The following is a 23,717-nucleotide window of genomic DNA, read 5'->3' as shown; positions in this document are numbered from 1 at the left end:
GAACCCCAAGCAGATTCCACACTCAGCGAGAAGCCCTATGGAGGGCTCCATCCCACAACCCTGAGATCGTGACCTGAGCTGAAATCAATAGTCTGATGCTTAACTGAGCCACCCAGGTACACCAAGTATGAGACTTTTGATCTCAGGGTTGAGTTGGAGCCCTATATTGGGTGTAGAGATTTTTTAAAAGTTAAAAAAAAAAAAAAAATATATATATATATATATATATATATATATATTTAAAGAAAAATCTAACTCTGAAAGACTGTCTATTTGATACTTGCTGCCCTGGTAATTAATTTAATGGTTATTTCTATTATTTAAAAGATGTAAATATCTGAAAAGTTTTTCAAACCAGAAATTGTCACTTCTCTCTTCCACTCACATGCACATATAATAAAACTCACGGACTCTTTTTTCAAACTCAGATTCTTATTTCTTTATGGTTTGACTCTTAGACTTAATTAATGCGATCATACTCTTCAAAACAATACACATATGGTAAATGGAAAAAATATTAATAGCTTATCTCTGGGTGGTAGGAATAAGAGTATTTTATATTTATCAGAAGTTCCTTAGGGTACTGCATGTTTTACAACACACCTTCATTAATGCCATCACCACAATATAAGGTATTTCAAAATATTTCAAAGACATTTCAACATATGACAAATGTTAAAATAGAGCCTGGCTCAGTCAGTTGAGCAACTGACTCTTGATTTCAGCTCTGGTCCTGATCCCAAGTCTTAAGATCAACCCCTGGGGGGGGGCGCCTGGGTGGCTCAGTGGGTTAAGCCGCTGCCTTCGGCTCAGGTCATGATCTCAGGGTCCTGGGATCAAGTCCCACATCAGGCTCTCTGCTCAGCAGGGGGCCTGCTTCCCTTCCTCTCTCTCTGCCTGCCTCTCTGCCTACTGTGATCTCTCTCTGTCAAATAAATAAATAAAATCTTTAAAAAAAAAAAAAAGATCAACCCCTGGGTAGGACGCTGCCTTCAATGTGGAATCTGCTTGAGATTCTCTCTCTCCCCCTCTCATTCTTTCAATAAATAAATAAAACTTTAAAAAAAAGCATAAAGAAAAAATAAAGAACAGGTTGTTCATTCTTGTATTTATGAAACCTGAACTCTATGCATGATGTGAGAAAGTATTACAAGGGAAACAAATTACACCTACAATCTTTGGATATCCTTTGGTTATAGCTACCCAACACTTTTCATTACCAAGATCCTACTGAAAATGAACACAATTCAAGTAAGTGGTACTTGCAGATTGCATCACAGAATGTAAAAAAGGTACAAGAGCATTTGGTACACAACAGATGCTTGATAAATGTAGCTACACCACTACTCTTCCTCAATAAACAGTTAAATTAAAAATTGAATAATTTAAAAACTTCTCATAGTAATACCTTCTTAAGTGAGATTTGTATATAATTAAACTTTTTCCAGGGTATTACGGTTGATAGATATGAGTATTACTTAACATTATAGAGTGTACATTTTCCTCAAGTCTAACTCTGTATAAACATAATCCTTTTTTTTTAAAGATTTATTTTAGAGAGAGAGCATGCACACGATGGGGGAGGGACAGAGGGAAAGGAAGAGAATCCCAAGCAGACTCTCCGCTGCGTGGGGAGCTGTACTAGGGGCTCCACCTTACCATTCCCAGATCATGACCTGAGCCAAAACCAAGAGTGGGACACTTAACCAAAGGAGCCACCCAGGTGCCCCTGTATAAACATTATCTTATCAGCTGCATAATATTCAACCATATGGGTTAATCGTTAAACATTTCCAGAACACTGAACATTAATTTTTCACATCATCAAAAACAGGAAAATGTCCTTGATTCTAGACCCCCAAAATCTGAATCTTTTTGGGTTCTAACAGAATACACAGGAGGGGGCGCCTGGGTGGCTCAGTGGGTTAAGCCTCTGCCTTCGGCTCAGGTCATGATCCCAGGGTACTGGGGTCGGGCTCTCTGCTCGGCAGGGAGCCTGCTTCCTCCTCTCTCTCTCTCTTTCTCTCTGCCTACTTGTGATGTCTCTTCGTCAAATAAATAAATAAAATCTTAAAAAAAAAAACAATACACAGGAGGATGTGAATGGCAACCCAATGAACACGAGAATGTTAACGAGGTTTACCGTAATAGTACCCAACATCCACTGGGAAGAAAGCAGATCGGGATTACGACATTTCAAAGGAAAGCATACCCTAAAATCAATAATTTTATGAAAGAAAAACTAGACCAAACACTGATTTTGGAGGGATGTAACAATTTCCCTTATCAGGTTCCTTCTTTCGGGGAATGGCAGGACCAGGTAGGGAGCTATAGGACACCGGGTTTTTCTTGGCGCACAGAATGACTTCGTTGTACAACATTCTCTAGGTCCACGCCCGCCCTGGTCACACAGACAGATGGAAGTAGGGCAGCATGTAATCTGTGTAAGGTTTACAGCAAGTTCCTGCGGTCAGATCTCTGGGAACGCCGTGGTTCTGAGACACGTGGCTGCCCCTCAGAGCTCCCAAGTAAGGAATTTCCAAGGCGTTCCCAACCTCCAACTTCGTTTTTATGTTTTTTTTTAAAAGATTTTATTTATTTATTTGACAGAGAGAAATCACAAGTAGACGGAGAGGCAGGCAGAGAGAGAGAGAGAGAGAGGGAAGCAGGCTCCCTGCTGAGCAGAGAGCCCGATGCGGGACTCGATCCTAGGACCCTGAGATCATGACCCGAGCCGAAGGCAGCCGCTTAACCCACTAAGCCACCCAAGCGCCCCTCCAACTTCGTTTTTAAAAGCCATTCCTCTGTGGCAGCCACAAGTAGCTGAAAGGAGAGAAGACGAAGGACGCAGCAGGGAATCCAGAGCCAGGGACAATGACACAACAGAGCCACAGCAATCGCCGCACAGGTAAAAGACATGCAACCAAATGCATATTACATGTGCACATGTCTCACCCTCATTTCACAGTCGCACCACACCCACTGTAACCGAGGCACATCTCCGCGCGCGCGCGCTTCTCCCCCACTCCCCATCAGTCTCTACAGACACCCACCACCCTCCTATGTGGTGCTTGAACCACAGGCCCGAGATCACGGTAACAACTGGTCGCCCCTACTACCGGCTTCCACGCTTTGAACGCTTCTTCCCCCACCCCCGATCAACTTGGTTGTCCAGAGCCCAGCCTATCCGCACCCCGCGCCGCTTACATCCTGAGACGAATTCAACTCACCTCGCGCAGCGCGAGAACAGCGAGAAAACGGAAGGGAAGCCAAAGATCCGCCGTGACCGCTGCCCTCTGGGAAATGTAGTTCGAGCCTGAAGGTCCGTGGCCGCGGTGGCTTGTGGGAAAAGTAGCCGAATCCCAGAAGCCTCTCTAGAGCGCTAGTTGGCCACCAAGACGTCTCTCCGCGGACACCCGAGAGTTGTCGCTCTGAGGAGTCCGCCACGCGAGGGGTGGTAACGGTGGAGGGGAAACAGAAGAGGGCGCGGTGCGCGCGTCCTGGTGGTCCGGATCAGGCTAGAAGGCAGGGAAGGGCCGTCCCGAACTGGCGGCTGTCCAAAGCCTTAGGCCTGTGGGTGCCAGCCGCAAGGTAGGGTCACTGGTGCGGCCCCAGGGCCATGGCGAGGGTTCTGGTGCTGTGTTTCTTAAGGTAGATAGCTGCAGCCTGGTGATAACATACGGGAGAGTAACTTTTGGTACTGCCGGGAATGGGCTGGTTTTCTCAATACACTGTGTTAGCTACATTTAGTAATGGTAAGTGGGAGTGAAGTAATATTAACTTAATACTTTACACTAGGATATATTAGACGCTGACTGAATAATTAAATGTGAAAGTGATCTGGTGATAATACTGTATAGGTTTCGTAATATTGGTTTAGGAATAGCGTTCCCAAGCATAACCAAAGAGGGAAATGTTATAAAGATTTGAATGGATGATTATTTGTCAGACCCCAGACTTAGTACTTCAATAGTGTTGGGTATTCTTGTCTTTTGCCTCCCCATACAGGCTTTAGTATCAGTCTGTCGATATCCACAAAATAACTAACAAGGATTTTGTTTAATGTTTTTATGATGAAAGGGTTTTGAATTTTGCTACATAATTTTCTGATCTATTAAGATGATCGTGGGTTTTTTTTTTTTTTCAGCTCTAACCCTGTTTTTTTGTGTGTGTGTGTTTTTTTTAAAGATTTTATTCATTTATTTGACAGAGAGAGATCACAAGCAGGCACAGAGGCAGGCAGAGAGAGAGGAGGAAGCAGGCTCCCTGCTGAGCAGAGAGCCCGATGTGGGGCTGGATCCCAGGACTCTGGGATCATGACCTGAGCCGAAGGCAGCGGCTTAACCCACTGAGCCACCCAGGAGCCCCTCTAACCCTGTTTTTATACAAGAATCCTGTTGATGTAGAGGAGATGTAGGAGTGGTGAAGAATTTTAGGTCTTAGTCTCTGTTTGCCTTCGACCCTGAGCTGTGACCTGCACAAGTTCTTCTCAGGTCCTTCCCTCCCTCACCACCCTAGTTAGGTGACACAGGAGGGCTAGAGGGGGATGGGAATTTCCCTTCCTCAACATTGGTTAGTCTCTGGAAATTAGTTTCCCTTGAGGACAGGTGGATAACAGACTAAAATATTTCAGAACGGTTATTTTCCTCTGTGTCATATAAATAAATAAAATCCCCTAAAAGCATGAGGGGAATTTCTTCTGATCTTCATTCTGAGAAAGTTTGACCTTAGAGGTCAAACTCAAGAAAGTGGAGCCCTGGGGCACCTGGGTGGCTCAGTGGGTTAAAGCCTCTGCCTTTGGCTCGGGTCATGATCCCAGGGTCCCGGGATCGAGCCCCACATCGGGCTCTCTGCTTGGCAGGGAGCCTGCTTCCTCCTCTCTCTCTGCCTGCTTCTCTGCCTACTTGTGATCTCTGTCAAATAAATAAAAAATCTTAAAAAAAAAAAAAAAGAAAGAAAGTGGAGCCCTATAGGAGTTTTTAACTGTCAAGCTGGTCCGCACTCAGTTTCTAGCAGTTCATCAGTTCCTACCAGTCCCTGACTATAGCAGCTTCTCCTTAAGGTTCTCTGTGATTTTCTTTGCCTGTCTCTCCATTCTCAGACCATTTGTTTAGCCTGTGACCTCAGTTCTCTGGGGGAAATAAGAATTATTTTCAGTTAGCTTACCCTTTTCCTTGCTGTGAGGACAGTAGTGATCACTTACAAGCTCTTTCCATTTTGGAGCAAAAAAGCAGAAGCCCTCCTGATTTTTTTTTAAATTTATTTTATTATTTTTTTTAAGATTTTATTTATTTATTTGACAGAGAGAGATCACAAGTAGGCAGAGAGGCAGGCAGAGAGAGAGGAGAAAGCAGGCTCCCTGCTGAGCAGAGAGCCTGATGCAGGACTCGATCCCAGGATCCTGAGATCATGACCTGAGCTGAAGGCAGCGGCTTAACCCACTGAGCCACCCAGGCACCCGCCCTCCTGATTTTTTAATAGTAATTTCTTTGATATATAACATACATACCTAAAAGCACATATAGCCTAAGTACTGCTGGATGGATTTTCAGAAAAACTGAACACATCCATTTATTTAACTGCTATCCAAATCAAGGAACAGGACATTACCAGCATCCCAAAGTATGTCTTCATGTTCTCTTCTGTTTTCTTTCTCATTCACCAAGAATGATCACTGTCCAAATCTCTTAACAACAAAGATTGGTTTGGCAATTTTTAAATTTTATATCAGTGGAATTACACAGTATATTCTCTTGTGTCTGAATTCTCTTGACCAACATTGTTTGTGTGATTCACTGATTGCATGTTGTTTTATGTAGTTCTGGGTTATTTATTGATGTAGGAAATGTTGGAGTTTGGAGCTGATGGCCAAGAAAGAATTCTTGAGATATCTTCGGTGTAAAAAGATGGTTTTATTAAAGCATGGGGACTCAAGGGCAGAAAAAGCTGCACTGGGGTTATGAGGAGTGACTGATAATATGTTTTAAGTTGGGAGGGAGTTAGGGATAGCATAAGTCTCTAAGGAATTTTGGAAGCAAGGTTTCCAGAATTTTTTTTTGAAGATTTTATTTATTTATATGACACAGAGATCACAACTAGGCAGAGAGGCAGACAGAGAGAGAGGGAAGCAGAGAACCCGATGTAGGGCTGGATCCCAGGACCCTGAGATCATGACCTGAGCCAAAGGCAGAGGCTTAACCCACTGAGCCACCCAGGTGCCCCAAGGTTTCCAGAATCTTGAGGAGGCTGGCTATTGTTAGGAAAAAGTCATTTATTATTAACTAATAAAATCTTAGTCATAAGACTCAAGATATATATCAGTGGCCCATATGCTATGATGATGATTTCCAGCATATATCTTGGGGGGGGTGGGTAAGAGGTAAAAGAAGTTACCAAGGGAATTTTTATATGTTAAATAAGACTTACAGGATTCTGGGGGCGTTGGACTAAAATTGCCTTTTGCCCTTAGCAAAGTGTCAACATCGAGGCAGCTGAGCTCTTAGAGGAAGATCACTCAACCTGTTTCAAGGTCTTGTCAATGGACTGTAGGCAGTAAGAAATTTAACTTTTTCTTTTGCCTTTGCTTCCCACGTCATTTATTACTCATTTTTGTGTGAAAATGCTACATTTGTTTTTCCTTGTATAAATATGCCACACTTACTTTTGCATTTCCGTCAGATGAACAGAGAGACAGAGTGAGAGAGAACACAAGTTAGGAATGAAAATTGGGTCGCTCTGAATCCTGAAGACATTAAAAAGATAATGAAAGGATTTCATACAGAGTTTATACCAATACATTTGAAAACTTATATGAAACAGACAAATTCCTAGTAATACACAGTAAATCAGCTTTGCTGGGGGAGAACAGGCAATGTGAAGCGTCCTACACCTAGTAATGAAATTGAATCCATTACTATAAGCCTTTACGATAGTTCAGTCTCATGTGACTTCATTCTACCAATGATTTAAGGAGAAAACCCCACTCATACAGTCTCAAGAGAATTGATAAATGTTGGAACACACTCCAATTTATTTTATGAAGTGAAGCAAATATGGATACTGAAACTTTATAAGGACATGCAGGAGAAAGGAAATTTATAGGTCTCTCTCTGATGAGAACAAATATACAAAATAATATAATAAAAAATCTTGCAGTATATGAAAAGGATAATATATCGACTTAATTTGAAATATTGTCAGAATGCAAGTAGGTTTAACATCTGAAAATCAGTGTAATTTATATTAATATAATGAAGTAGAATCATCATATATTCTCACATGAATAGATGGAGAAAAGACATTTCATAGAATTTATCTTTGAGCAAAGACAAAAAATGGGAACCTCCCTCAGTCACATAAAGGTATGTATAAAGTTTGTAGAAAACAGCCTTCTTAATGGTGAAAACTTTCCGTTTGTATCTAAGAATGAGACAAAGATATTTTTCTTAATAGAATCTTTTTTTTAAAAAATTTGACAGAGATCACAAGTAGGTAGAGAAGCAGGCAGAGAGAGAGGAGGGGGAAGCAAGCTACCTGCTGAGCAGAGAGCCTGAATGTGGGCCTCCATCCCAGGACCCTGAGATCATGACCTGAGCTGAAGGCAGAGGCTTTAACCCACTGAGCCACCCAGGAGTCTGAGACAAAGATACTTGTTATCAAAATTTGTTATTGTAATTGAGATTCTTACTAATTCAATAGGGCAAGAAAAAAAGGTGCAGTGATTTGAAAGAAGAAAGTGTCATTATTTACAGATATGATTGTGTTCATAGAAAATCCTAAAGAATATATAACTTATCAATTCTTTTTTCCTCCATCTTTTTTCATTATTTCCCCCAGAAGCCTTTTAAGATATTTTGCCTCTGATCATTAGCCCTATCCCTATGAAATATAACAGATACGTATCTTTGTATGTACTATGCTGCTTTAAAGGGCCACAAACGAGAAGCCATCTTAAGATTTTTTTTTTTTTTTTTAATCCTCCAAGAACCAATTTTTGCCCCGTTAGGAGTATTGTCACGCTGTTGGGAATGCATGAAATAATAATTATCAGACAAGACTGACTGATAGCCTTCTACAATTAAATAATCAACTTTTCACCTGAGGGCAGGTCCTAGGCAGTGCCATATAAGTCAGCTAAAAATCAGCAGTTATAACCAGTTTCAAGAACTACAGGCTATCCTTTAGCAGGACTGTAATAGCAGGAAAATAGGGGGGAGGAAAAGGGAAAGAACTCTTCAAAGGAGAAAGAGCAGGGCCAAATTCTTTGTAGAAACTGTCCAAATCTCTGAATGACTCCTGAACTATGTATGTGTGGGGCTGACGTTTTATAGCTCAGCTAATACTAAAAGAGAATTCAGATTCTTACACTAAGGAGAGAGTTTGAGTTCAAGTCCCACAAAGTTGTACAAGCAAATAAAAGAATTCAACATCCTTCAGATGATTATAGCAAATCCAGAGTCTTTTAAAACGTCATTTACAATGTCAAGGATATAAAGCAAAATTCTAATGTAAAATTTAAATATGGACAACATCATAAAATAAGATGTTGCTTCTACTTAAAGGGAAAGGAAATTGTTGGAAACCAAACCCAAAAGGCCCAGTTGGTAGAATTAGCAGATTTATGCTAAATTAGGGAGTGTTTAAAGGCTTTTTAAAACACCCATTGTATTTATGCTCAAGGATGTAAAATATGCTTATACTGAATGAACAGATAGGGTAGAAAGAGAATGTATTAAAAAGAACCTAATCTGTAGAGCAAAAAATAGCATATTTGAACATTTTTTTTTAAACATTTTTTTTTTGTTGTTAAGATTTTATTTATTTGACAGAGAGAGATCACAAGCAGGCAGAGAGGCAGGCAGAGAGAGAGGAGGAAGCAGGCTCCCTGCTGAGCAGAGAGCCTGATGCGGGCCTCAATCCCAGGACCCTGAGATCATGACCTGAGCCGAAGGCAGCGGCTTAACCCACTGAGCCACCCAGGCGCCCAAAAAATAGCATATTTGAAAATATATCATAGAATGGGCTTGCCAGCAGATAGACTTTGCCAGGAAAAGACAAAAGAATGTCAGTGAACTTACAGATCAATATAAGTTGTCTAAACTGAAGAACAGAGAAAAAAGATTTTTTTAAGAGAATACTCTCCTCAGTTACCTGTAGGATATTGTAAACATTTTTTCAAGTAGGGGCGCCTGGGTGGCTCAGTGGGTTAAGCCGCTGCCTTCGGCTCAGGTCATGATCTCAGGGTCCTGGGATCGAGTCCCGCATCGGGCTCTCTGCTCAGCGGGGAGCCTGCTTCCTCCTCTCTCTCTCTCTCTGCCTGCCTCTCTGCCTACTTGTGATCTCTCTCTGTCAACTAAATAAATAAAATCTTAAAAAAAAATTTTTTTTCAAGTAATAAGTGAAATTTTACAGATTTGTATGAAAATTATTAAGAGGTGAGAACACAAATTTTATACATTCAGGAATCCCCAAGAAACCCAAGTGGAAAAAAAAATGCCTAGGTTTATCATAGTCAAACTACTGAAAACTAAGGACTAATACTGGTGAAAGGGTGATCATTGGGGGGAAAAGTGTATTCCCCCTTTTGCGAATGTGAGGAAATATAAGCAAAGAAAAGCACACAAAGCGTAGGTGGTTATGTTAGGATCCAACCTGAAAAGATACCACATTTTTCCCTATAACTCAGATCTTTCCAGTATAAGCCTTAGGACTTTGAGGGGGGAGATTTCAGATATTTGAAAGGTGTTGACTCCTCACTGATGTATTGGGGTATTATCTGCAATGGCTCTTACTCCTGTGATTGTGATTTCATCCACTGAGAGCTATCCTTTTGTTTCCCCCAGTCCCTCATAGCTTCTCATGGCTCATTCCTTAGCTCTGAAGAGATTATGTCTGACTTAGAAAGGTCTGCTTATGAGTAAAAAAATAGTATATGGTATAGGTATTCTAGAAGTCAAGTCCAGTTCCTCAGCAGGGAAGCCCTGATCGGAAGGGCAAACAATGTGATGGTTTGAAGGACAGAGAAGACAAAATATAACTGCTCCCCTATCAACAAGGAGTAGAAATTAAATAACTAGAACTGTATATGAGAGGAGGCAATGATTTCAGAGGGCAAATTCTAAATTACTTGTAGGAAGATAACCTTACACAGATATTTCTCTAACAGCACATCTCTAGAAGTTCTTCTGATTATGAGATCTGAAACCATAAAACTCCTAAAATAAACATAGGTGGTAATCTCTTAGACATCAACGTTAGCAACATGTTTAGGGCTATGTCCTCAGGCAAGGGAAATGAAAGCAAAATAAACTACTATTAAGGCGCCTGGGTGGCTCAGTGGGTTAAAGCCACTGCCTTCGGCTCAGGTCATGATCTCAGGGTCCTGGGATCGAGCCCCACATCAGGCCCTCTGCTCAGCAGGGAGTCTGCTTCTTCCTCTCTCTCTGCCTGCCTCTCTGCCTACTTGTGATCTCTGCCTGTCAAATAAATAAATAAAATCTTAAAAAAAAAAGACTACACCAAAATAAAAAGCTTTGCACAGCAAAGGAACCATCAACAAAACAAAAAGGCAACCCAGTGAATGGGAGAAGATATTTGCAAGTGATATATCTGATAAAGGGTTAATACCTAGAATATATAAAGAAGTTACATAGTTCACCAAATACAGTCTGATTAAAGAATAGGTAGAGGACCTGAATAGACATTTTTTCCCAAAGAAGACAAATAGATGGCTAATAGACACATGAAAAGATGTTCAGCAGCAGTAATCATCAGGGGAATGTGATTGTGAAAACTACAATGAGGTGTCACCTCATACTAGTCAGAATGTCTTATATCAAGAAGACAAGAAATAACAAGTGTTGGGGAGGATGTCAAGAAAAGTGGGAATGTAATTTGGTGCAACCACTGTGGAAAACAATATAGAATTTCCAAAACAAAATTAAAAATACAAATACCACGTTACCTAGTAATTCCATTACTGGATATTTATGCAAAGAATATGAAAACACTAATTCAAAAAGATGTATGTACCCGTATGTTTATTGCAATATGCTTTACAGTAGCCAAGATATGGAAGCAACCCAAGTATTCACTGATGGATGAATGGCTGAAGAAGAGGTGGTATGGATATGTATACAATGGAATATTACTCAGCCATACAAAAGAATGAGATCTTGTCATTTGCAACAACATGAATGGATCTAGAGGGTATAATATTAAGGGAAATAAGTCAGAGAAAGACAGATACCATGTGATTTCACTTACATTTGAATCTAAAAAAAAACAACCAACCAACCAGATTTTTAAACACAGAGAACAGACTGGTGGCTGCCAGAAGGGGGGGGTGGAGGGGGGGAGGTGAAATACAATGTAAAATGAATAAGGCACACAGATAAGAAGTACAGCTTAGGGAATAGTCAGTAATATTGTGACAGATGGTGACTGCACCTGTGGTAAGCACAGAGTGATGTATAGAATTGTCGAATCAATATGTTGTATACCTGAAACTAATATAATGTGTGGTAATTATACCTCAATAAAAAACATTCTTCTGATTAGATAAACTCCAGTTTATCACTGACTAAGTGATTCCTCATAGATTATGTCCCTTCTAGGGAGGATTTGGAAGTGTGTGGGAACATGTTTTGATTTGTTACAGTGACGGAAAGGTGCTAATAGAATTTATTATCCAAGGGGCGCCTGGGTGGCTCAGTGGGTTAAAGCCTCTGCCTTCGGCTCAGGTCATGATCTCAGGGTCCTGGGCGTTCCGCATCGGACTCTCTGCTCAGCAGGGAGCCTGCTTCCTCCTCTCTCTCTGCCTGCCTCTCTGCCTACTTGTGATCTCTCTCTGTCAAATAAGTAAATAAAATCTTTAAAAAAAAAGAATTTATTATCCAAGAACCATCTACATGAGGTAAAATAAGTTAAAATGACTCTTAGTTTGTGTGTAGGGCAGGTAGAGGAGGAGTCTTTGATCATTAAGATTAGCTGATGATGTTGTAATCAGCAGTGCTAGAAGGAGACAGTCACTATGGATTGTAGTCATTCTATTGAAGGCCTGACATGTGGACTTTCAGGAAGAAGAGGTAAGCTTCCCAGGCCTCAACTAGCTGCTCTAATTTAAAGCTGACTGTCTTGTTGTTTTTTTTGTTTTTTTTTAAAGATTTTATTTATTTATTTGACAGACAGAGATCACAAGTAGGCAGAGAGGCAGGCAGAGAGAGAGAGAGGAGGAAGCAGGCTCCCCGCTGAGCAGAGAGCCTGATGTGGGACTCCATCCCGGGACCCCGAGATCATGACCTGAGCCGAAGGCAGCGGCTTAACCCATTGAGCCACCCAGGCGCCATGTCTTGTTGTTTTTTTTTGTTGTTGTTGTTTGTTTTTTAAGATGATGTTTTGGGTAGCTTGTTACATAGAAATAAACAGTCAGCAATGCATTATAAACATGCCATTTTCCAGAATGTAATAACATAGCATGGGTTCTCAGAATTGATATTAATTATAGTCATATCTTCTTAAGTAATTTTCCTCCCAACATGGACCTGGAACTCATGATCCTGAGATAAGACGTTGCATGCTCTACTAACTGAGCCAGCCAGGCCCCCTGATTATAGTCATAACCTTAATGTAATTCAAATGATTGTATTAAAGTACTGCCTTCATTGTCCTGTTTCACAGATGGAAGCAGAACACCAGTTATTGTTTTAATAGCAATGCTCATTATAATAAATATTAAAATAGTACAGTCATCACTATAGGAGTAATCTAATTGAGCTCATTTCACAAAGGGGGAAAATCTTCACCTCTAGAGGTGGCACTATCATTGTGTTAATATAGTACAAACACCACAGACCTGAAGGTGCCTGAAAGAAGGGATACAGGCTTTTTAAGCATCAGTTTGTATCATTCATTATATATAATTCATGATATATATAATAATTAGGCATAGTATAATAATATAAATGTATATTTAAATATAAATGACATTTTTATATAAATTAATTATACTTCAATAATAGAATCAGTATATTTATGGAATTAAGTAAAATGGTTAATAACTGGTATGGTATTGTGTATGGTATGGTATGATATATGGCATGGGAAGTGGGGTGGGGTGTGGTAGGGTATAATATAGATAATAGTCACACCAGCGCCAGTACCCCAACTGATGGCTGAGGGTGGAGGGCTCAGCCTATTCTGCTATTAGGGCAAGTGCCCATGGCAATCCGGTTTTAACTGGACTTTGCCATAGGGTCCACAGCTGCCACATTGTGTTATATTTATTGTCCAGTGAGATACCTGGAGCTGGGAAGCCTCAGCTCTGCCACCTTCCTCTTGTCCCCAGGGTTTCATATCCGCTGGTGGTTCTTCTGGTGGAGGAGGCAGGGCAGACCATATGGCATGATGGGATACATAAATGCTGGTGTGGATGCTGACAGCATGGCCCTTGCCTGTTGGCCCCTGCTGTTGTCCTTCCCCATTCTACATGGCCTGCCCATTGCCACCAGGAGGTTGAGCCTTGACTTGAGGACGCTGGGGGAAGGATATAGGTCAGATATACTGGGGAGAGTAAGAATGGGGTAGTTGAGGTTGGGTGAGGAAGGGTTAGGGCTTAGATGTGCTGAGGTGTGGGAAGGCGCATTAAATCTTGAATTAGAGGACAGGTAACCAACCTACCCTTCCTCCCTCACTGCCCCCACCACCAGCCATGATTTTAGCTCATTTGGTGTGGGGCACTTGGTCAACCTTGGTGCTAATACTATCATTCATTCTTCTATTTAGCAAACTTAAACAGAGGGATGCCTGGGTGGCTCAGTTGGTTGAGCATCTGACTCTTGCTTTCAGCTTATGATGTGGTGGATCATGGGATTGAGCCCCACCTCAGGCTCCATCCTCCCCCAACTGAAGCAAGCTCTCTCCTTCTCAAATGAATGAACAGATCTTTAAAAAAACCTTATACAGAATATCTACTTCACGCAATGCTGAACCGGGTGCCTTGGACACAGTAGGAACATGACAAAGTCTGGGCATCATGAGGTTGAAAGTCCAGTGGGGAGGGGTGAACGAAAAACCCATTTGGTATCAGGTCAGATGGTGGTACTTGCAACACAAGTATAGTACAAAACACAAAGTGATCACAAGAAGTATTACTTCACATAAAATTGTTGAGGGATGGTGTCAGGGGGTTCTCACTGGGGAAGCAGAGTACTCTCAGAGAACACAGCTGGGCAAAGTGGAGCAAGCTTCCTTGATGTTAAGAAAAGCCAGTGCTGAGCTGTTGACAAATAATAAAAATACAGACCAGCTACAACTGCAGGCTCTTCAGGGCATAATATGCTCCCTTTTATTGCAGTTACAATTCTGTGCTATAAACATTAAATGTAAACATGTAAAAATGCAAATAACTTAAGTATTATGTGAAAGTTTGATAGATTATAAAAATTATATAATTCAATAATCATACAATACATATTATATATCATAAAATAAATTTTATTATAAGGAATATACAATAAATATTATTGCTATATATCATAAATATACAGTATTACTATAGTATGTAATGATATGCACATAAAAATTATACAAACCTATTTATATTTATAATCTAATATCTAATAATCTTTTATCAAATATAATTTAAATTATCACATGGTGAAACATAATACTTTTGAGATTCATCCACATTGTAGCTTGTGTCAATAAGTCATTCCCTTTTATGGGTAAGTAGTATCCCACTGTATAGATGTCCTACAATTTGTTGAATTATTCACCCACTGATGATATTTGGGTTGTTCCCAATCTTTTGGCAATTGAATACAGTTGGGTTTTGTTTTTTTTTTTAAAAGATTTTATTTACTTGACAGAGATAGAGAGAGCACAAGTAGGCAGAGCGGCAGGCAGAGGGAGGAGAAGCAGGCTCTCCACTGAGCAGGGAGCCCGATATGGGGCTCGATCCCAGGACCCTGGAATCATGACTTAAGGCAGCCGCTTAACTGACTGAGCCACCCAGGTGCCCCTGAATATAGTTTCTGTGAACATTTCAGTCCACATGTAATTTTTCATTTCTATATGTTAAAATACTGAGGAATGAGTTTTCTGGGTCATAAGGTTAGTATATGGCTAATTTTATAAGCACTTAACCAAATTTTGGTTCACAGTAGATAAACTACTTTCCCTTTCCAGCAGCAATGCATGAAAGTTTCTATTGCTTTGCATCCTTGACAACTTTTGGTACTATTTAAAAAATTTTTTCAAGCCATTCTAGTGTGTCATGGTATCTCATCATGGTCTTAATTTGCATCTTCCTAATGATGTTGAGCATCTTCTCATACCTTATTTTCCATCTATATCTCATACAACCATGTGGATGAATCTCAAATAATCATAAAATGAGATGTCAGACTCAAAAGGAGATACAAACTTATGTATATATCTATATATGGATACACATATATTTTTATACCATGGTAGAAAAAAGAAAAACTATAGAGACAAGAAACAGATCAAATTAGTGACTGCAAGAGGCTGGAAATAGGAGAGAAACTGCCCAAAAAGGGATAGGAAGGAATTTGGGGGAGTGAAGGAAATGTTCTCTATCTTTATTATGATGATTACATAAATGCATGCATTTGTCAAAATTAAGAATTATACACTAAAAAGGGTGAATATTATCTTATATAAATACCTCAGTAAATTTGACTTTAAAAATACCTCAGTACTACAGTATCATAATACATATAAAAGAGAAATAACTGAAAGTAACTTACAATAAAATAACATTTCCCTCTGTGAGGTTTGGGCACAGCCAAGCAGATGTTGATCCAATGCTTGTGTCAATATATAACTAGTAATGTTATTAAAAATAACAGGATACCCTCATTGGTCTCCACTAGCCCTGCTCCTTTAATAAGCCCTGACTTACACTAAGTTACTTCATTCTCCATAATTATATTTTATAGGTGAGGCGATTGAGGCCTAGGGGGAAAGTTTGCTGGGTTGGCCCAGAATCCCTCAGCGGGTAAGTGTTGGCAGAAGGATTTGGATCCACATCCATAGCTCTGTCTATTCTGGTTGCATCACGGGAAGATCAGCTTGTGGTCTCCTGACACCCTTAGATCCTCTCTAGCCCACTCTGGGCCATTAATTCCCCAGAGGGATATATGAAGCTAGGATCTCATTCTCAACCCTTCTCCTGTCCATGCAAACAGTGGGGATATGGAGAAGTAATGCTGGAGAACTTGCAGTAGCCACTCAGGGCCCTCATGAAGCAATGGGGAATCAGCATTATGTTAGTGGGGACCAACAGGGGAAAAGCAAATACTACCAGGATTTAATGGAGGGGTCATAGATACTGTGTTACTGGGTAATGGATATCAGTAGATTTTTTGCTGATTTTCAGTGGAGGTCCTATAGAGAGAGGGGATAGCGGAGGCTCCAAAATGCAGATGAAAATGTGGTTTGTGGTTATTTATCAGTCACTGCCCTTACTTGTGGCAATCATTACAGACACTGGTAGGTGGGGAAGAGGGAAATAGTCACCTTTGTTGTGATGGACAAGTAATGGAGGGAGATCAGAAACCATCCTACTAGAAGTACAGAGAAAGTATCAGAAGATACTGTTAATAGTTGGATGGTCGGGGGTGGTATATCACAGGTCCCTATTCTGAGGACCTGTAGAGTAAGTGGCCATCTGTAACCACTTACATGAAAGTAGGAATAAATGGGGAATATAGAGGTTACTAGACTTTGTCACATATGAAGTAACAGACATTATGCTGGAGGTAATTTTGGAGGAGGTAAAAAGAAAATCTCCAGACACTATTTCCTGGAATTAAAGAGGGCTGATAAACACAGTAGTGGAGGAAAAGAGGGATAATGGATGTCCAGATGCTGTGCTGGGGTAGGATAAGAGGGTCTCCAGATACTATCTTGAGGGCTCAGTAAACACTGTCCTATGTTGATGCCGAACTGTGGGTTGCAAGACTTAGAGAAGCCCTAGATAACAGTACGGGATGAGTTAAAGTGAGTTAACAGTGGGTTTTCCACCATACATTGTTCAAAGACAGAGAAAGGCATATCGTAGATCATCAGATATTGTGAAAAGGTAAGGTGAAGGGAAGCTAAAGATGAATCAGACACTGATCTAAGGTGAAGTAACGTGATGTGACACTAAGCACTATGAAATCTAGGTAAAGAGGTTAAAGGGCTTTCCCCCTTGACCAGGTTCTGTCCCGATCCTCAGTCACTATGCTGTTCACAAAGGCAAGAGCATCTCTACACAACCCCACTACTTCCCACTCCCAGTTGTTACCCGTGCACTGACCTGGAGGAACCATTCTGCTGGTTCAGTTTGGCTGCCCAGCAGCTAAGTGTTCAATCAGACCCTCTGTCTGCATTTGAGAGGCCACTGCTGCCAGTCTTGGGTTGGACACCTAACTTCCAAGGACGGTCTGCCCTTTGGCTTTCAGCCCCTTCATACTATTAGCTTTGGGCCTGTCAGAGCACGAGGAGTAGGTATGCAGTAAGGGTCTGGGGTGGGGTAAGGTTGTGCAATCTAGGGCAAAGTGAGGCTCTTCTACAATGATTTTGGAGCTCACTGTGAGCTTTCTAAAACACGGTAAGAAATCTCAGAACACCCAAGCATCTATGTGGGATTCCACCGTATAGGTTTTCCCTTCTTTCAAGTGGCTGTCATCAGGCCAAAAGGTTTAAGGTGATGTTTCAGCTTCTAGGGCCAGGAAGGCGGCACAGCCCAGGTAAAAGCTAGAGATGAAAAAGCCTGGTATTTTAGACAAGTTGGTTCTCCCCAGTGGAGTATCCTATGCTGCAGTATAGAAAAGATCAAAGGGAAGCTGTGATGAATAGGGTCGTAACTCCACAATGTGCATTTATTTACGTAATGCTTGTTGTCATCAGGCACAGGTCAAGGCTCACGGTGGAGAACAAACAGGGAAAAACATTCTAGTTTGGGAGCCACAGACAAGTAAAATATACAGGGTATCATGACAATAAGTGCTATGGAGAAGGAAGGAGGATAGAGGGGAAGGGGCCCAAATTTTAAACCAGTCAGGAAAGCATAGGGCCCTCTGTGAAAAGGTACCGTTGGAAGATATGAAGGAGCTAACCAAATGGATATGATGAACCTTGTTCTTCAGAGAGTGCAAAGGCCCCCGAGGCAGGACCTGAACTGATGTGTTTGAGGCACATGGGGAGAAGGTGCTTGTGGAGCCCATGGCATGAAGATGGACACAGAGAAGACATGAACAAATGTTGAGGTTTTTAAAATAATGAGTTACTGACTTGTTATTATAAATGTCAGCTCTAAGGAAGGCAAATTAGCTGGAAGAACTATGAGGAACTATGAGGAAGACTGGATGAAAAGTTGACCAAAATGACCCAAAAATTCTACCTCAGAAGCTTTCTGAGGGTAGTGGAAGTTCACAAAACACTATGCTGGGAGCTAAATGAGATCATGGCAGTCAGCAGACACAGTGTTTAGCGCTAATGCACTTCTGGGTGTCAGAAGATGATGTGCTAAGGATTCATAAGGGTCAAAGACACTTCACTGGTAGATGCTAAAGGGTGTTACGAGTCATGATGCTAGAGGATAATGAGTCAACATATACTCTGAGGTTTGTGTCCTTATACATAAAGAACTTTTTTACTGAGTTATCTCTTTCTTGATGGAAATACTCAATGGGGGTTGAATATACACAACCATGTTAGATTCAACAGAAGAATGAAAACACACCTGAAACTGTTAGACAGTGTGTTCTGCAGTAAACATCTCACAGAACTTAGGGTTTGTCACTATTGTATATATTATGTTGTTCTACCATTCAACTTGTTGGTACTTTACCTATTCCACAGTAAACAGGGTTATCATTAAGACAACATAACATAAACTTTCCTCTGCAGAATTTGGCAACAGTGTTCCATCATATATATATTTAAGTAGGCTCCATGCCCAGTGCAGAGCCCAATGCAGGGCTCAAACTCACAACCATGAGATCAAGACCTGAGCTGAGAGCAAGAACCCGATGCTCAAACAACTGAACCACCCAGGTGCCCCGTTCCATCATATTTTTCAGGAGAAGCCTTCTTCTAATCTGCCAAACTGACAAAATTACTTTTCTTCCTGTATGAATGCCTCAAGGCTTAATGAAGATGGTGACAATATGTGAAGGACCCCCTTCATTCAGGGCCCTCTTTGATATAGTAATGTGTGACATTTTGATGGGGTATTTCTACTTATGATAATATGCGTATTTTTCTGAACAAATTCAACGATGTACAATCAGACCTGATTTCACAGAGGTTTTCTCATACTGTTTCTCTCAAGTGTGAATACTCTGATGGACGCTGAGCACAGATTTCTGGACGAAGCCTTTTCCACAGACTACACACTTATAGGGTTTGTCTCCAGTGTGCGTTGTCTGGTGTTTATTCAAATTTGACCTATCTGTGAACGCCTTTCCACACTCAGCACACACATAAGGCTTTTCCCCTGTGTGAATTCGCTGATGCACTTGGAGTTGTGATTTCTTAGTGAAAGATTTGCCACAGTCACTGCATTCATAAGGTTTCTCTCCAGTGTGAATTCTGTGATGTATAATCAATTCTGACTTCTGTCTAAAGGTCTTCCCACATTCAGAACAGATGTAGGGCTTTTCTCCAGTATGGGTTTTCTGGTGTTTACTGAGATTTGACCTGCCACTAAAGGCTTTCCCACACACAGCACACACATATGGTTTTTCTCCTGTGTGAATTGGTTGATGCACCAGGAGCTGAGACTTGGAGGTGAAGGATTTCCCACAATCATTGCATTCATAAGGTTTCTCTCCAGTATGAATTCTCTGATGAGTAATGAAGTTTGATTTCCGGATGAAAGCTCTTCCACACTCACTGCATACATAAGGTTTCTCTCCTGTATGAATTTTCTGATGCACAATGAGTATTGACTTCTGGTTGAAGGCTTTCCCACATTCATGGCATTCATACTGTCTTTCTCCAGTATGAATTTTCTGGTGTATGTTGAGGTGTGACTTTTGAGTAAAGGCTTTTCCACAGGTACCACATTCATAAGGTTTCTCTCCAGTATGAATTCTCTGATGTGTAATCAAGTCTGACCTTTGTGTGAAGGCCTTTCCACATTTAGGACATATATAGGATTTCTCTCCTGTATGAGTTTTCTGATGTGTAATAAGATTTGACCTGTTGGTGAATGCCTTCCCACATTTAGTGCATGTATAAGGTTTCTCTCCTGTGTGAATTCGTTTATGTACATGAAGTTGTGACTTGGAAGTAAAGGATTTCCCGCAGTGGCCACATTTATAAGGTTTCTCTCCTGTGTGAATTATTTGATGTGCAATCAAGTGAGCCTTCTGGATGAAGGCTAGTCCACATTTCATGCACACATAAGATTTTTCTCCTGTATGGATTCTCTGATGCACCGTGAGTGCTGACTTCTGAGTAAAGGCTTTTCCACATTCACTGCATTCATAAGGTTTTTCCCCAGTGTGAATTCTCTGGTGTATAATCAGTTCTGACCTATATGTAAAGGCCTTACCACATTCAGTACATATGGAAGACTTCTCTCTAATTTGAACTTTCTTGTGTGTGACAAGGTTAGAACTATTGTTGAACATCTTTCCATATTCAGTATAAAGAAAGGGTTTCATTTTTGTGTGAATTCGTTGATGTACCTGGAGTTGTGACTTAGAAATGAAGGACTTCCCACAGTTACTGCATTCATATGGTTTTTCTCCAGTATGAATTCTTCGGTGTGCAATCAAGTGTGTCTTCTGGATGAAGGCCTGTCCACATTCAATACATATATAGGATCGCTCACCTGTATGAATCTTCTGATGCATCTTGAGCGTGGACTTTTGCGTAAATGCTTTGCCACAATCCGTGCATTCGTGGTGTCTCTCTCCAGTATGAATTTTTTGATGTATACTGAGATCAGAGTTATAAGAGAATCCTTTTCCACACTCACTGCATTCATAAAGTTTTTCTCCAGTGTGAATTCTCTGGTGCCTTAAGAGAGAAGACACTTGGAAAAAAGCTTTTCCACATTCACTGCACTTATAGGGCTTCTCTCTAGTATGGGTTCTCTGATGTGTAATGAATTCTGGCTTCCTTACAAAAGCCTTGCCACAGTCAATGCACACATAGAGTTTTTCTCCTGTATGAACTTTCAGATGTACCCTGAGCTGTGACTTCTGGGTGAAGATCTTCCCAAATTCAGCACATTCATAATATTTTTCCCCAGTATGAATTTTTTGATGTTGAGAGGGTGCTTGTTTATAGCTGAGGATTTTCCCACATTGATTATGGTCCCATAACTTCTCTCCTGTTGGAGAACACTCAGGGTCAGTATAGGAAGAAATTTTAATATGTTCAGTAATCTTATTTATGTTCTTTGATGCACTGTTTCTGTAATGACTGTGTAAATCTAAATTATACTTCAAAGCATTTCCAAATGAGTCACACTGGTGGGGTCTTTTTGGTGAAAGAATGTTTTGGCTCACATGAATTATTTTTCTAATGTCCTTATATTCTTCTATGTAATCCTTCTTTGTAGTCAAAATTTTCTTGATGAAAGCAACATCTCTTAAAGATTTGTTTTCTCTTTGCTGATAGCTCTCTATCTGGTCACCAATCTGCCATAATTCTTCTAGAATGAAATATAACAAAATTTCACTTGTAGCATCACCTTCCTTCTCAATGTAGAAAGCAGCTTTTTCAAAAATTCTCTGCTGTAACATTTGAAACCTAAACTCTTCTCAAAGGAGAATGATATTTTAGCTCAAAGACCAGTTAGCAGAGGCTAGAGGGGAAGGGTCAAATGGCTCATCCATGTGGAACACAGAGAAAAGGGTGACTCATTTGTTGAAGAGGCTAGTGACAGTGATGAAAGGAAATATTCTAGGATATAATTCACTGGTCAGAGTAAATAAACATTATGAACATAACCCACCATGGACAAAAGTGGAAAAAGTAAGGCAAAGAACAAGATATATAGCACAGCAGCAGTTACATAAATTAATAACACCCCAAGTCACTTTAAATTTTAAAATAGGCATGCATTAAAAAATAGGTTTCTATCACATAAAATAACTGCCTATGGTTAGAAGTGAGATGAGTGTGGGGAAAAAGATATGGTAATAAATCAAAAAACAAAATACAAGAGTTCCTCCCCTTATCTGAAGGGGACATGTTACAAGACCCTCATGGATACCTGCTGAATCCTCGGACAGTACTGAACCTGATTTTTTTTTTCCTTATTCAGTCAAGGACTTTCAACTTTTCACTTAAAGGAAGCACTTTATGGCTTCTCTTTGGCTTACTGGAATTGCCACCTTCATTACTCTTGTGCTCTAGGGCCACTGTTAAGTAAAATAAGGGTTACTTTAACAAAAGCACTACAATATCATGAGAGTCAATCTGATAACCAAGATGGCTACTGACTGACTAATGGTCGGGTAACATTTATAGCATGGATATGCTGGACAAAGGGATGATTCAACTCCTAGCCTGGATGGAGTGGGATGGCAACAGACTTCATCATGGTACTTAGAAAGGCACACACTTTAAAACTTATGAATTGTTTATTTTTGGAGTTTTTCATTTAGTATTTTTAGACTACGGGTGACTGAAACTGCACAAAGTGAAATTGTGGATAAGGGCCAACTACTACAATAGAGAATCTTTACCCAGACTGATGATGACAGTGTGCCCTGAATGAGGACCATGATTAAACTCAATCTTGTAAAGTACAGAAATAAAACAATTACAAAAATCAGCCAACAAGCCAGAGAGACTTCAGTCAGTGTAAAGTCAACCAACATTGGAAGGAAATAACAGAAAAGTACTCCTAAAGGTTAAGTGACAAAGTCATCAGTTGGTTGAAAGGCATGGGGAATGAGGAAATAAGAAATCTTACATCAGTGCCTATGGAGAAAAAAGGCTGGTTGGAGTTAATGTTCTGAAGCATCCAATAGTGGAAAGAAAAATGACAGAGGACTACCAGGAGTGGAAGTGTGTAATCTACTTTGAAAGAAAGCAGATCCATGAATGCCTGAATGCATAAAGAATCCTGGACAATGGGGAAGGCAGAAAGAAAAAGAATGTTTGAGAAAAGGAGCATAGCCAAGAAAAAAAAAACCCTGAATGAGGCAGAATGGCATGTGATCCAGATTCCAAAAAGCCAAAGAAAATGATGATTAGACATGATGAAGGCCTTTAGTCATCTGAGAGGCCAATGTCAAGGGTCTTCAGGCAAGGCAACAAAAAGTTAAAGCCTCCCAAAAGAGTCATCTTAATAGCATTTCAAAGATGCCAGTCTTCTCAAGACAGCTGAGATTTGCTCCCCTTTCTCCCATCTGTCTGGGTCACACTCGCTCACCTGGACAGCTCTGATGTGGATCACACTGCAATGCCCATGGCTCCTGTCCTTGCTCCAACATGAAAACTTCTGGTTGGGGAACTTCATATCCTGTTTTTAAGAAATGATAAAGGACTGGATCCAGCTAATTGTGTTTCAAAGCACAATTAATAAAGTCTTGTTCAATGAAGTTTTTTTCTTCAGGAATGGAACCATATATTTCTAGGAACAGAGTAATATTCAGAATGCCCAAAGGGATAAAGAATCCTGGATAAATCAAGGACAGAACCATCACACTTCCGATGTCTCACAGCATTCAGCAACT

The 23,717-nt window shown here is 40.5% G+C and overlaps 1 protein-coding gene across 6 annotated transcripts in view; it reads right to left on the bottom strand.

Moving 5' to 3' along the window:
- LOC122911598 (zinc finger protein 573) overlaps positions 1-23,717 on the bottom strand; it is a 69,441-nt gene that overhangs the window by 30,498 nt on the left and 15,226 nt on the right. For 3 of the 6 annotated variants that reach the window (XM_044256442.1, XM_044256445.1, XM_044256446.1), the window contains exon 1: positions 2,956-3,083. Coding sequence is in view for 1 of the 6 variants with exons in the window: in XM_044256450.1 (XP_044112385.1) it covers positions 19,374-21,682; positions 23,414-23,503 (2,399 nt within the window). In the remaining 5 variants the exon portion in view is untranslated. Of the gene's footprint in view, positions 1-2,955; positions 3,084-3,230; positions 3,283-19,373; positions 21,683-23,413; positions 23,504-23,717 lie in introns of those variants that run through there. The other 3 variants (XM_044256450.1, XM_044256443.1, XM_044256444.1) reach the window with 3 other exon arrangements.

Source organism: Neovison vison, chromosome 7 (assembly GCF_020171115.1).
Source record: "Neovison vison isolate M4711 chromosome 7, ASM_NN_V1, whole genome shotgun sequence".
NCBI lineage: Eukaryota > Metazoa > Chordata > Mammalia > Carnivora > Mustelidae > Neogale > Neogale vison.
This window is presented reverse-complemented; position numbering and strand designations above follow the sequence as displayed.